This window comes from Gekko japonicus, unplaced genomic scaffold (genome assembly GCF_001447785.1).
Source record: "Gekko japonicus isolate JY-2015 unplaced genomic scaffold, Gekko_japonicus_V1.1 scaffold355, whole genome shotgun sequence".
NCBI lineage: Eukaryota > Metazoa > Chordata > Lepidosauria > Squamata > Gekkonidae > Gekko > Gekko japonicus.
Window position 1 is genome coordinate 1010164 of NW_015167066.1, and position 15094 is coordinate 1025257.

At 41.5% G+C, this 15094-nt stretch overlaps 1 protein-coding gene across 1 annotated transcript in view; it reads right to left on the reverse strand.

The window, feature by feature from the left end:
* Positions 1 to 15094, reverse strand: part of HSD17B3 (hydroxysteroid (17-beta) dehydrogenase 3) — a 47738-nt gene that overhangs the window by 25021 nt on the left and 7623 nt on the right. The window contains exons 4-8 of the mRNA XM_015412664.1: positions 13922 to 13997; positions 12929 to 13036; positions 12008 to 12075; positions 10301 to 10336; positions 6395 to 6429 (exon numbers count right to left, since the gene is read on the reverse strand). Of these exons, the coding sequence (XP_015268150.1) occupies positions 6395 to 6429; positions 10301 to 10336; positions 12008 to 12075; positions 12929 to 13036; positions 13922 to 13997 (323 nt within the window). The remainder of the gene's footprint in view (positions 1 to 6394; positions 6430 to 10300; positions 10337 to 12007; positions 12076 to 12928; positions 13037 to 13921; positions 13998 to 15094) is intronic.

The window sequence follows — 15094 nt, forward strand, 5'->3', positions numbered from 1 at the left end:
CCTGGCAGCCCCCATATCCTCACCTTTTCTTGCTTCCTTCTCTCCTTCCCAACCACAAACCAACCTACCTTTTATCTGCCCCAAACTTCAGCTATATTTATTTTTTATTTCATTTATACTCCACTTTTCTCCACAATAGGGAACCAAAGCAGCTTATATCATTCTCCCCTCCTCCAGTTTATCCTCCCAACAACCCTGGGAAGTAAATTAGGCTAAGTAACTGGCCCATGATCACCTTATCCACTGCAGAGTGGAGACTGAAACCTGGGTCTCCCAGATCTTAGTGTGAAAGTCACTATACCACACTGGCTGGCTCTAGGCTTGCCAAGTCCCCCCGGGGGACGGGGAAACCCCCACCCCAGAGGCCCATTCCCCGCCACTGGTGGATCGAGCCCCAGGAGGAACCCCACCCCGGCATGCGCGTCACCAGGAAGTGACGTTATGACACCGGGCATGCTGGGGGCAGGGCCATGGTCATCCGAGGGAAAACTCTATGGTTTTCCCTCGGATGGTCGTGGCCCCACCCCCAGCGTGCCCGGTGTCATAATGGCACTTCCTGGTGACGTGCGTGCGGCACGAGCGCGCGCTCCAGCCGCAGACCGGGAGTCCCCTGGTAAGGAGATTATTCGACTTGGCAACCCTAGCTAGCTCCAATATTCAGATTTAAGTATCCACACATTTGGCCATGTTGATAATTAGATATATTGATTATGATTACAGTATCTTCCTCTCTGGGTGCTTTTCTCTGTAGGTAGGAGTGTCAAAGCCAGCCATGTAGGTGGCAACTAGGCCGAGCCCAGAATGAGGTGCCAAGAGCTAGGGATGAGATCTGATGGCTATCGAAGGATCAATACCATAAACACAGCAGCCAAGGCAAATCAATTTGACAACCAGAAGGTGATGCCCCCAAGAAGCCCAAAGGTTAAATGCCAAAGGAATCAAAGCCAAATCTCTACCATATCATAACTCATGAGCCAAAGTCAGAAGGAAGTCAAAGATCACCAGTGAGAACTGATGTGGTACACTGCTTGAACCACTGGACTAGGACCTGAGACAATTGGGTTAGAATCTCTGTTCTACCGTGGAAACTTTCCAGATATCTTTGGGCTTATAAAAATGTCTCAGCTCAACCTACCTCACAAGGCTGTTATTGTGAGGATAAGGTGAAGGGTGGAAGAACAATGTGATAAGCCTTATTTGGGTTCTGATTACCAGACAGCCAGTTGTCTAGCTTATTTGAAATCAACTCAATAAGCAGGGATCAGGACTTACTGATGGAAGACTGGCTGATATGTAGGTGGTGATAGCTTGGCACCTGGGGCACAAGAAATGGGTTGGAGCAGTAGTTTACTTTATACAATGGGTGGGAGGATACCTAGTGAAAAACTATACAAAATTGCCCACCTGCAAAGGTTTCCCAGTCTGTTATTTTGTGTTGGCTTTGCAGGCTCACATAGTTTGGTTCAGCTCTTTGGGCTTATAAAAATGTCTCAGCTCAACCTACCTCACAAGGTTGTTATTGTGAGTATAAGGTGAAGGGTGGAAGAACAATGTGATAAGCCTTCTTTGGGTTCTGATTACCAGACGACCAGTTGTCTAGCTTATTTGAAATCATACACTAGGAGAGGAGGTCATTAAAAAGCAAGGTTGAGGGATCAGGAATGCAGAAAAATGAATAATATTCCAGAACTAAGAGTCAGATTGCTGATCAGACAAGACTCCTTAGCCTTGCTTGAAGTTCCAGTTGCAGAGAGAGTGGCCTGAGAGGGATGCTGTCTGACCAGAACAGCTGGCCAATCTTCTCACCAAACAAGTTCAACTCAATAAGCAGGGATCAGGACTTACTGATGGAAGACTGGCTGATATGTAGGTGGTGATAGCTTGGTACCTGGGGCACAAGAAATGGGTTAAGGTTAAGGAGCAGTAGTTTACTTTATACAATGGGTGGGAGGATACCTAGTGAAAAACTATACAAAATTGCCCAACTGCAAAGGTTTCCCAGTCTGTTATTTTGTGTTGGCTTTGCAGGCTCACAAAGTTTGGTTCGGCAGGTATGGAAGATCTGTTTGCAGGGTTCGTTATTCTATGAGAAAGGCATCAATGCTGGGACATTGATGCAAGAGCCAGTTTGGTGTAGTGGTTAAGTGTGCCGACTCTAATCTGGGAGAACCGGGTTTGATTCCCCACTCCTCCACTTGCACCTGCTGATGTGACCTTGGGTCAGTCACAAGCTCTGGCACAGCTGTCCTTGAAAAAGAGCAGTTTGTGTCAGAGCTCTCTCAGCCCCACCCACCTCACAGGGTGTCTGTTGTGGGGAGGGGAAGGGAAAGGAGTTTGTAAGACTGGGGTAGAATCCATAGAAGTACATATTGCATTATTATTCAACTAAGTGTGTCCATAGGTTTGTTGGTGTTGCACAGAAGACAGAGGGGGTTCTGACATTCAAACCCCAAAATAACTGGGTTCCACAATGAGAAATGTATGATCAGGGATCCTTGGTTGAAATGGAGCAACAGACATGCAGTGGGAGGTCCCTATGAATAGATAAAGCATGCGATATTGGCATAGTTATTTATCATTAGAAAGATAGTGATATAATTCTGACACTGCAGATTTTTTACATCCAGTTTAATAGTCTTCCAGGACACAGAATAGAAACAGCACATCTTCAGGCTTCCCAGTACAGTCTTTGGCATGAATACAAATCTTTCAGATAGATACACAGTGCTACACATTTTTGAGGACTATAGCGATCAACACTCCCTAGACACTTGTTGTAAGATTTTGTAAAGGCTAAATGTACTGGATGTAGGGATATGGGGGCATCCCCATTTCCAACATCCTAGGTGTCTCGCAGTCCAAATATGCTGGTTAATATTGGAACACCCTACCCCAGTATCTACTTTACTTTCTTTTAGGCATCATTTGATATTGTATTTTTTACTTGTAAGCTGCCTCAAGAAAGACTCTGAAGAGACAGCATAGAAATATTCTAAATAAACAAAATAAATGAATGAATTAAGTCCTGCATATCTCAAGCAGATCCAGTTCATCTCAGATGAAGTTTTCCAAACATTTTTCACTTTGGCCCCAGTGGGCTGGTTCATGTCAATCCAGAGCTTTGGTGTACAAATGAGTATAGAACCTGTCCTTTGCTTAGATGTCAGATCTGGTAGATGACAACCTCCTTATCCTCAAAAGACTGCCCAAGTTGTTCCACATGCACAGAGTAGTTGACCAACAGTTAATTGAGCATCAGTAGTATCTTTCAAGCAACTGACAACAAAGCAACTGCTAACTGGGGCAAGAACATAAGTAGAGCCCTGCTGGATCAGACCAATGGTCCATCTAGTTCAACATCCTGTCTCACACAGCCACCAACGAGTTCCTCTGGAGGGACAACAGAGGCTGACTTCCCCTGATGTTGCCTCCTAGTGGTAGTATTCAGAAGTTTTCGATCTCTGAATAAGGAGGTTCCCTTTAGTTACCGTGGCTAGTAGTCCCTGATATACCTGCCTTCCGTGGATCTGTCTAATCTCCTTTTAAAGCTGTCTATGCCTGTGGCCATTACAATATCCTCTTGCAGTGGATTCTGCATTTTAATCACTTGCTGTGTAAAGAAGCATTTCCTTTTGTCTGCTCTGAATCTATTGCCCATCAGCTTCATTGGATGCCTTTGAGTTCTAGTATTTTTGGAGAGGGAGAAAAATTTCCCTTTGTCAACTGTCTCCAACCTGTGCATAATTTCATGTACTTCTATCATGTCCCCCATTAGCTGTCTCTTCTCTAAGAGAAGTCCCAGACTCTTCTGCCTTTCCTCAAAAGGAAGGTGCTCCCACTCCCTAATTATCTTGCCCTCATCTGCACTTTTTCCAGCTCTGTGATTTCCTTTTGAGATATGGTGACCAGAATTGCACAGTATTCCAAGTGAGGCTGTACCATAGATCTGAACAGGGGCACTGTAATGCCAGCCATTTTATTTTCAGTCCCTTTCCTAATAATCCCTGGCACAGAGTTTGCCTTTTTCACTGCTGCAGCACATTGGGTTGACACTTTCATTAAGCTATCTACTACAGCCCCAAGATCTTTTCCCCTCTTGGTCTCAACAAGTTCAGACCGCATTAGCCTGTATCATTCGAGTTGCCCTTTTCTGCACTTTTTCCAAAGCTATAATATACTTTTTAAGGTGTGGTGACCAGAACTGCACACAGTATTCCAAATGAGGTCACACCATTGATTTATATATGGGCATTATGATATTGGCTGATCTGTTTTCAATACCCTTCCTAATAATCCCCAGCATAGCATTGGCCTTCTTTATTGCAGTCACACACTGTCTCGACATTTTCAGTGAGTTATCCACTACAACTCCAAGATCTCTCTCTTGCTCAGTCTCTGCCAGTTCAGACCCCATCAATGTGTATTTATATTTAGGATTTTTGGCTCCAATGTGCATCACCTTGCACTTGGCCACATTGAACCCCATTTGCCATGTTGACGCCCACTCGCCCATCCTTGACAGATCCCCTTGGAGTGCCTCACAATCCTCACTGGTTTTCACCACCCTGAACAACTTTGTATCATCCGCAAATTTAGCCACTTCACTGCTTACTCCCATCTCCAAATCATTAATGAACAAGTTAAAAAGCAGTGGACCAAGTACTGATCCCTGCGGTACCCCACTGCTTACCACCCTCCACTGAGAAAATTGCCCACCTACACTCACTCTCTGTTTTCTATGAACTAGCCAGTTTTTGATCCATAAAAGGACTTGTCCTTCTATCCCATGATTTTTGAGCTTACTTAGGAGCCTTTGATGAGGAACTTTATCAAAAGCTTTCTGGAAGTCAAGGTAAATAATATCTATTGGATCCCCCTTGTCCACATGTTTGTTCACCCCCTCAAAGAACACTAACAGGTTAGTGAGACAAGATCTTCCCTTACAGAAACCGTGCTGAGTCTGCCTCAATAGGTTTTGTTCATCTATGTGCCTACTAATTCTTTCCTTAATAATGGTTTCCACCAATTTACCCGGTATCGACGTCAGACTGACTGGCCTGTAATTTCCCGGATCTCCTCTGGAACCCTTTTTAAAGATGGGAGTGACATTTGCTACCTTCCAATCCTCAGGAATGGAGGCAGATTTTAAGGAAAGATTACATATCTTTGTCAGGAGATCTACAAGTTCACATTTGAGTTCTTTCAGAACTCTCGGATGTATGCCATCTGGGCCTGGTGATTTTTCAGTTTTTAAGTTGTCTATCAGTTTTAGGACCTCCTCTCTCGTCACCTCAATCTGACTCAGGTCTTCCAACACCCCTCCTGAAATCAGTGGTTCTGGAGTGGGCAAGCACTTCTCATCTTCCACAGTGAAGACGGAGGCAAAAAATGCATTTAGCTTCTCAGCCATTTCCCTATCATCCTTCAATACTCCTTTTACCCCTTGGTCGTCCAAGGGCCCCACTGCCTCCCTGGCTGGTTTCCTGTTTCTAATGTATTTGAAGAAAGTTTTATTGTTGGTTTTTACGTTTTTTGCTATATGCTCCTCATATTCCCTTTTTGCCTGCCTGACCTCAGACTTGCATTTTATTTGCCATAGCCTGTGTTCCGTTTTATCAGCCTCACTGTGACTAGCTTTCCACTGCTTAAAGGAATTCTTTTTACTTTTTACAGCTTCCATTACTCTGTTTCTTAACTATGCAGGCTTTTCCCTATACCTGTTTGTGCCTTTCCTAACCTGCGGAATATTTTTTTTTGAGCTTCTAGGATCGTAGTTTTAAATAGTTTCCAAGCTTCCCCAATGGTTTTGACCCTTTCTACTTTTCCTTTCAGTTTCCTCCCCACATGTCCCCTCATATCAGAGAAATTACCCCTTTTAAAGTTAAAAGTGGTTGTGTGAGTCTTTTTGGCCAATTCCCTATTTATACAAATGTTGAACTCAACAACATTATGATCACTGTTCCCAAGCGGTGCAATCGCTTTTACATCTCTCACCAGGTCTTGAGTGTTACTTAGGACCAAACCTCTTAGCTGCAGCCAGTGTGGTTAGAATTTTGAACTAAGACTTGAGAGATCAGTATCCAAACCCCTACTGTGTCATGATCAAACTGACTAGTCTGGTCATTCTGATCTTTCACCCTAATCTACCTTGCAGTGTTGTTGTGAGAATCAAATAGGGAGGACCATGTACATTTCCTTTGATCTCCTTATGGAAAGGGCAAGATAAAAATCTAATAGAACAACAATACATTTGCATACTGTGAATATGGAAATCCATAACAGAATGTGCAATTTTGGCAAGAAAACCTAACAGTGTGAACTCTACCCATAAATTATCAAAGTTGGACAGCTTTCTTTCAGAAAATCTAGAATCCACTTCAAGCAAGAGTTTTACCTTGATACCATCTGTTTCATAATTATCTGTGTCATCTAAAAAAGAAAAAAAGCATGTTTAGACTTGTAACAATGTGCATGTTTAGAGACAAGGTAGATAACAAAAATGGCTACTTATTCAAACATTCCATTGTCATTGTGAAGTGGTTCCAATGCAGATAAAGATGGATGGGGAGGGGGACCAGATGGGTTTTGAACCTTCTGAACAGTTAGGACATAAATACCTGAGAGCTGTTCCAGAACATGCCTGCCAGGAGAACTTCTCAAACTCACAAGCTGGTACACATAATTAGAAGAGCAATGTAGTAAAATGGCCCTTCCAGGCACTTCTGTTCTGCCACAGGTGCTGCTGAATTTACTGAATACACTGCTAGACAAGATCTCAGCTTACTGGACCTCAATGAGGAGTTAACATCTCTAGCCTTATTCTATCGCTCAAAATAGTGTGCCCATTTCCACACATTAAACCTCTATTAAAGGTACAGGACATTTTTCTCCAGGCCTGTTAGCATAAATAGCTATATTTTTATAACTTTATTTTTATTTCCAAATTTTCAACATTTACAACTCAAAAAATTAAAAATAAAGTATAAACATTATACTTTATACAGTGTTACAAAGTCATAATATTCAAGATAAATCATTTGGTAACAATGTAACCAATCAATAAAAAAGAAAGTCTGTCTATTTAGCAGGTAAAGCGTTGGCATTATTAGGTGTTGAAGTAATATGTGAAAAAAAATGAAAACCATTTTTCCACATATACAGAGTTTTTAGAAGGATTTTCAGCTATATTTTTCTTAGTCTTATTTCAGCCCCCTACAATATGTGGAATATGACTGTGAGGATGTAGTTAGAAGACTATCAAGTTGATTAAAGACAGGATAGCAATGTCACACATGACACTAAAAGTTCTGTTAATGTGTTGCCCATGTCTATGATATGAATGTAACTGATGTGCAGTTACAATGGCTTTTTCCTGCTTTCTGTTTCATATTAGCCACATTTAGACTTGCACATCTGGGGAATGGGGAACCCTCAGGTACTGCATGGTGGGGTTAGTTAATACGGTCAATGACCGGCACAAATCACGATATATAATACACAGTATGCCAAAATTATAAATAAATCAAGAATAATCCAATAAATAAATAGATGGGCTATATAAAATGACTTAACATCGATAATTACAGATTAAAATAAATATCGTATCAAAATTGGCATACTGCATAGGACATCTTTGTGAATTTTACAGGCAGCTGGAAAAAAAAACACGTGCAGAAGAAGCTGTAGTCTGCAAATTGGTGCCCATAATAAGCTTCTTTAAAAACACAGAGTCAGAGCAGCCCAGGAACCTTCTGTGCAGAGGGAGAATAAACTTAGCATGAATTTCCTGATAGAACCAGCAGGAGAACATAACATATTCGTTTCAACAACACCGACAACACATGGACAAACCTCCTCTAACAGAAGTCTTTCTATATCTCCCCTACAACACTGCAGAGGGGAGTACATGCCACCTGGCTAGAGAAAATGCTCTGCGATGGGCAGGAGACTCTAGAGACGAAAGAGGCTGCTGGAGCTACAATATATTTGGTGTTGTCCAAAGCCAAAAAATCTGGTGTTCTTCTAATATCACATTGCTGTTCAGTATCTAGCACCCTCTGCTTAATGGTTGCAATTGCCTGATCAAATCCCAATACTAGGAGGGTCTGTGGAGAAAGAGTTGTCAACTTATGATGAGCCACAGTTAGCCAGGAGAATCGAAAGACAGGAATGTTAGGTGAGATCCTAACTAATATACACAAGATTAACAAATCAACAAACATAATTTCTGAAGGTCATTAATTTTTCTGTTCAAATTACTTAGCATAACTATTCTAAAGGATGTGGTCGGTTAGGTTTGGATTCCAAAAGCAGAACTCTACAGATCAGTGGGTGGGCTCCAGACTAACTTGGCAATGTCCACTAATTTTCCCTTCCCATGCAGACCCCCTCATGTTGTTCCTGAAGGTCCCATATCCCCCAGGAGGGGCATTTTGTGGAGGTCATTTTACTATAGTGGGAGTGGAGAGGAAGGAAATTTCTGTTCCACTGTTATAAAATTTAGTGTGATTTTGAAACTTCCTCCAGGATACTTTTTATTGATATGTAGATTCACTATGATCAGACAGACTATATTGTTATGAAAAATGTCTTTCTCTCAGAATGCTTTGTTTGCAGAATACTTCATACACAAGATAGATTCAAGTGGGCAGCCCCGTTGATCTGAAGCAGCAGAACAAAGTTTGAGTCCAGTGTTACCTTTAAGACCAACAAAGTTTTATTGAAGGCATAAGCTTTCATGTGCACTGTATCTGAAGAAGTGTGCATGCACACAAAAGCTTATACCTTGAATAAAAATGTGTTGGTCTTAAAGGTAACACTGGACTCAAACTTTGTTCTTCATACACAAGGAATAGTTTAATTTTCATATCTAGTTTGTGTATGGGGTACATACCTTAGAGACTGCGATCATGTTGCAATTGATGAGATCCTGTTGAGAATAAAAAGCAGAAGGGTTGCATACACAGTGAAGCCAAGATTCTGTTTTATGTAGACTTGGTATAGGAGAATGTGTTGCAGTCTGCGGTATGTAAGCAGATGGACATAGGAAAATACTGATAGAGCTGCCCTACCATTAGGCAGGCTGTGACAGCCCAGCTCAAATAAGAGTCTAGGCCTTAGAGTGTCATTACAGGACAGCAATTTGTCAATTAATTACAGTATTATGCTACTGTTATCACAATGGGCCATGCCATTTGGGTTTTCTGCCTTTCTTGGGCTAACTTTGTACCCACATTACGATTTTTTAAAGTTTTACAAAACTAACCCTGACATAAAGAATATTAACCGGAGTCATCTACAAGGCTAAGATGCACAGAGGTGTGGCCCATTAAGTTTGTCACCCTCCCCACCCTTGTATGGAATTCACAAACACATGCATATGCACACTCAGACACATTTGAACTCTCTCCTGGAGCATGCTCCAATGGTCCCAGCTAGCAGGGCTAAAAGGAGTGCAAGAGTCTTATGCTCTGCTGCCCACCCAAGTTTCTCCCCTCTTAGGAAATAGAAGGTTGGTTCAGAAGCCTCTGTGATGGTGCAGTACTCCATGGGACAATCTTCTATTTCCTGTAGGATAGGTACTGCAGATAAGTACTTGAAGATGTGATGGATGGTTGGTACAGAAAGTAAGGCACTGTTCACATGAAAAAGAAAGCTATTCACTGAGATAACTGAATTTGTTTTGTTGCATTCAATATAAAAGCTTGTCAGTTATAAATATGGACATAATTCTACTACATCTCCTTCCCTTCCTTCATGCTCGTGGGAGTTTTTAATGGATTTTATGGAGAGAGAGCATGAGATTTGTTTAAAGCAATTTTGTCAACTGCCTCCAGATATCATGCCAAAATGTGATTAAGCAAATGCGTGGAGAGGAAGGAAATTTCTGTTCCACTGTTATAAAATTTAGTGTGATTTTGAAACTTCCTCCAGGATACTTTTTATTGATATGTAGATTCACTATGATCAGACAGACTATATTGTTATGAAAAATGTCTTTCTCTCAGAATGCTTTGTTTGCAGAATACTTCATACACAAGATAGATTCAAGTGGGCAGCCCCGTTGATCTGAAGCAGCAGAACAAAGTTTGAGTCCAGTGTTACCTTTAAGACCAACGAAGTTTTATTGAAGGCATAAGCTTTCATGTGCACTGTATCTGAAGAAGTGTGCATGCACACAAAAGCTTATACCTTGAATAAAAATGTGTTGGTCTTAAAGGTAACACTGGACTCAAACTTTGTTCTTCATACACAAGGAATAGTTTAATTTTCATATATAATTTGTGTATGTGGTACATACCTTAGAGACTGCGATCATGTTGCAATTGATGAGATCCTGTTGAGAATAAAAAGCAGAAGGGTTGCATACACAGTGAAGCCAAGATTCTGTTTTATATAGACTTGGTATAGGAGAATGTGTTGCAGTCTGCGGTATGTAAGCAGATGGACATAGGAAAATACTGATAGAGCTGCCCTACCATTAGGCAGGCTGTGACAGCCCAGCTCAAATAAGAGTCTAGGCCTTAGAGTGTCATTACAGGACAGCAATTTGTCAATTAATTACAGTATTATGCTACTGTTATCACAATGGGCTGTGCCATTTGGGTTTTTTGCCTTTCTCGGGCTAACTTTGTACCCACATTATGATTTTTTAAAGTTTTACAAAACTAACCCTGACATAAAGAATATTAACCGGAGTCATCTACAAGGCTAAGATGCACAGAGGTGTGGCCCATTAAGTTTGTCACCCTCCCCACCCTTGTATGGAATTCACAAACACATGCATATGCACACTCAGACACATTTGAACTCTCTCCTGGAGCATGCGCATATGCACACTCAGACACATTTGAACTATCTCCAATGGTCCCAGCTAGCAGGGCTAAAAGGAGTGCAAGAGTCTTATGCTCTGCTGCCCACCCAAGTTTCTCCCCTCTTAGGAAATAGAAGGTTGGTTCAGAAGCCTCTGTGATGGTGCAGTACTCCATGGGACAATCTTCTATTTCCTGTAGGATAGGTACTGCAGATAAGTACTTGAAGATGTGATGGATGGTTGGTACAGAAAGTAAGGCACTGTTCACATGAAAAAGAAAGCTATTCACTGAGATAACTGAATTTGTTTTGTTGCATTCAATATAAAAGCTTGTCAGTTATAAATATGGACATAATTCTACTACATCTCCTTCCCTTCCTTCATGCTCGTGGGAGTTTTTAATGGATTTTATGGAGAGAGAGCATGAGATTTGTTTAAAGCAATTTTGTCAACTGCCTCCAGATATCATGCCAAAATGTGATTAAGCAAATGCTTTCTGGGAACTGTACATGAACACAGCTTGCTCCTCCCATCTCCCTCTTCCTCTCATCCATTGAACTTCAATGGATTTCTTCCCAGTTTGACCAAACTGCAGTTCGCTATGACATCTGGAGACGGGTGCCTTGGCAAACTGAAGTTTGTTCCTCCTCCATAAACCAGGTATTATAAACCTCAATTCAATCACAGTTTAGAACCCTGTTTTGGGGAGAGTAAACAAACTCCAACTTGTCAAGGGCCTTGCATTTGGAAGTCATGTCAAATTGGACCTTGGTCAAACCAGAAAGATGTTACAAGAAGGGGTGGTGGTGGAATGAGGTGAGCATGTGAGCACAGGACACAAGTTGTGTTCATGTTGACGCTGACAAACTTTTGTGTAATCAGTTTCTCATGACATCTGAATGCAGCTCATATGGTTTACAAGGATACAAAAAGATTAAGACATTTGACCAGTTAAAAGAAATTGAGTGGAAACTTACCAGATGAAAGTTCACATCAAATAAAACTTAATCAGAAAGCCGTTAATTGAGGTCCTAATTTTAACAGCTCATTTAGGAAAAAGGCTGTACTCTTACATATTTAGGTAGACATGCCTAATTTAGGAAAAAGGCTGTACTCTTACATACTTAGGTGTTTCATATGAAAGGGAAGTGTAGTTACTTTTAAGAATGTATACTATTGTACGCCAATCTTTACCTCATCTTTCTTTGATCCATCAAGGAAACAACAAGGATAGGTGTTATGAAGCATTCCGACATTGTTAACTAATAAAAGGAAACACAATAAGTAGCACAATTAGATGATATAACTATTTAAAACTGGGTTATTTGGAGGATACAGCAGTTGCTGAAGGTATTTTTACATCAGACAAGTCTAGCCTCAGATCAGTCATATACAGGGCTAATGAGATCCTGTTTGATAAATTACAAAGTCAACAAGCACGAGATGAGGTAATTTGCCTCAATGATTTGTAGAGGTAATTCAAGATGGATCTCCCTCAAATTCCAGCATGATCCTGCTTCTTGGTGCAACTGTTGGTCCAACTGTTGACCAAAATGAGCTGATTTTTGAGGCATGCCAAACTCATATAGGACTTTGATTGATGTGTGGGTTGACTGAATAGTTCATAAGACTGAGGACTCATTCAGACAACTGTTTGAGCCCAGGCATCTGAATATTTTTATTCAGTGGCTGTAATCTGCCATTAAGAACATAAGAAGAACCCTGCTGGATCAGACTAGTGGTCTATCCAGTCCAGCCTCCTGTCTCATGTAGTGGCCAAAAACAAGGCATAGAGGCCAAGGCCTTCCCCTGATGTTGCCTCCCTGGCCCTGGGATTCAGAGGTTGAATGCCTCTGGAGGTTTCAGTTAGTCACCATGAATCTATCTTATCCCCTTTTAAAGCTGTCTATGCCTGTGGTCATCATGACATCATCTGGCAGCATTATCTATTACATACTGCTTACATCTTCCTAGAGTGTTTTGCACATATAAAATAATTCACAGTTATGGCTTCCTGATAAATTACAGTGATTTTCAAAAATTATATGCAGAGAATGCAACATTCATCATTGCTATCTAAAAGACATCCTTGAAAGGTATTCTTGAATAACTTACCCAAAATTCCAATTTCTAAACCTTGAAGTCTTTCTTCAATATCATCATATATGTCATTTTTAGTGAAATCAGCTTGTATAATTTTCACATTTCTTCCTGTGGCTTTCTCTGTTTTTGGAAAAAGGAAAAAAAAAAGTGCATGTGCGCCTACCAAAACAGGTGGTTGCTCTTGGCACACTAGCACACTGTGCCAGGGCAGGAATTCTTGCATTGAATTCTAGCTAGCACATGGTTTATGCAGAAGACAAGTTTGTCTTGTGTTAAGGGGAAAAAAACACCAGAATTGTTCTTAATATCTGCAAAATTGTCCTCTGTATTCTATTTTTGTAACCATACCTTTTATTCCTTTTCACCTATTCCTTTTCTTTATTCTGTATTCCCTTAAAAGGGTGAAATAAAATTTATTTTAAAAAGGGGGGAAAACCTAAATAGCATTAAAAATAAAAATAAAAAGGTATACATAAACTGAATAATATTTCAAGCATGACTCCATAAACGTGCAGAGGAACATGGTTAGGAATGTCCACTGTATGCCCTCATGTTTAGAGATGTGTTTAAACGGAAATTGTTCTGGTTGAGAAACTGGGCTCTTGATAAGTAAAGGTAAAGGTTTCCCTTGCTCGAAAGCCAGTTGAATCTGACTCTAGGTGGCAGTGTTCATCTCCGTTTCCAAGCCAAAGAGCCAGCACGGTCTGAAGAGTTCTCCATGGTCATGTGGCCGGCATGACTAAACACCAAGGCGCACAGAAAGCTGTTTCCTTCCCACCGAAGTGGTACCTATTTATCTACTTGCAATTTCTTGCTTTCGAACTGCTAGGTTGGCAGGAGCTGGGGCCAGAGACGGGAGGTCACTCCGTCATACAGCACTCGGGTCTCGAACTGCCGAACTACCAACCTTCTGGTCTGCAACTCAACCTCTTGACCTCTGAGTCACCGCGACCCCTTTAGATAGAGGCCTTAAATAAACATAGCTCACATTTTAAAAAGACTTACCAATTTCAGAGGCTACCTTCTTCAGCTTTTCAAGTGTTCTACTGATCAGAACAGTATTTAATCCCCGCTTGGCCAGCTACAAAAACAAGTTTCAAACAAACAGAATTGAAAAATGTACAGAACTATCATAGAATCAGAGAATCACAGAGTTGGAAGGGGCCATACAGGCCATCTAGTCCAACCCCCTGCTCAGTGCAGGATCAGCCTAGAGCTTAAAGACTGCCAGTGAGGGGAAGCTGACCACCTCCCTAGGCAGCTGATTCCACTGTTGCACAACTCTTACTGTAAAAACGTTTTTCCTAAGATTTAGCCAGTATCTTCCCACCCTTAATTTAAACCCATTATTGCAAGTCCTATCCTCTGCTGCCAACAGGAACAGCTCCCTGCCCTCCTCTAAGCGACAGCCCTTCAAATACCTCAAGAGAGCAATCATGTCCCCCCTCAACCTCCTCATTTACAGACTAAACATTCCCGTGTCACTCAGCCTTTCCTCATAGGGCTTGGTCTCCGGGGGGCCCGATCATCCTCGTCACTGTCCTCTGCACCTGCTCCATTCTGTCCACATCCTTTTTGCAATCTGGATGTTATGCCTCTTTTGATACACCCCAAGATCACATTAGCCTTTTTTGTCACTGCACCACACTGGCTGCTCATATTTAACTTATGGTCCACCCATACCCCAAGATCTTGTTCACACACACTGCTACCCAGGAGTGTATCCCCCATCCAGTATGCATGTTCCTCATTTTTGTTACCCAGATGTAGAACTCGACACTTATCCTTGTTAAATTGCATCTTGTTTACATCCGTCCACTTTTCCAGTGTGTTCAGATTTCATTGAATCCTACCTTTATATTCTGGTATGTTCACTGCTCCTCCCAATTTGGCCCATCCACACTCTCATCCAGATCATTTATAAAAACATTGAACAGTACCAGATCCAGAACCGAGCCTTGTGGCACCCCACTGGACACCTCCCTCCATTCAGATGCAATGCCATTGACAACTACTCTCTGACCAGTTCCCTATCCACCTAACTACAGCCCTCTAACTACCTAACCACAGTCCTCTAGTTTACCCATCAGAACATCATGGGGAATCCTGTCAAAAGCTTTACTGAAATCCAGGTAAACAACATTAACAGGTGGGCCTCTGTTATTTGCTCTCCATTTA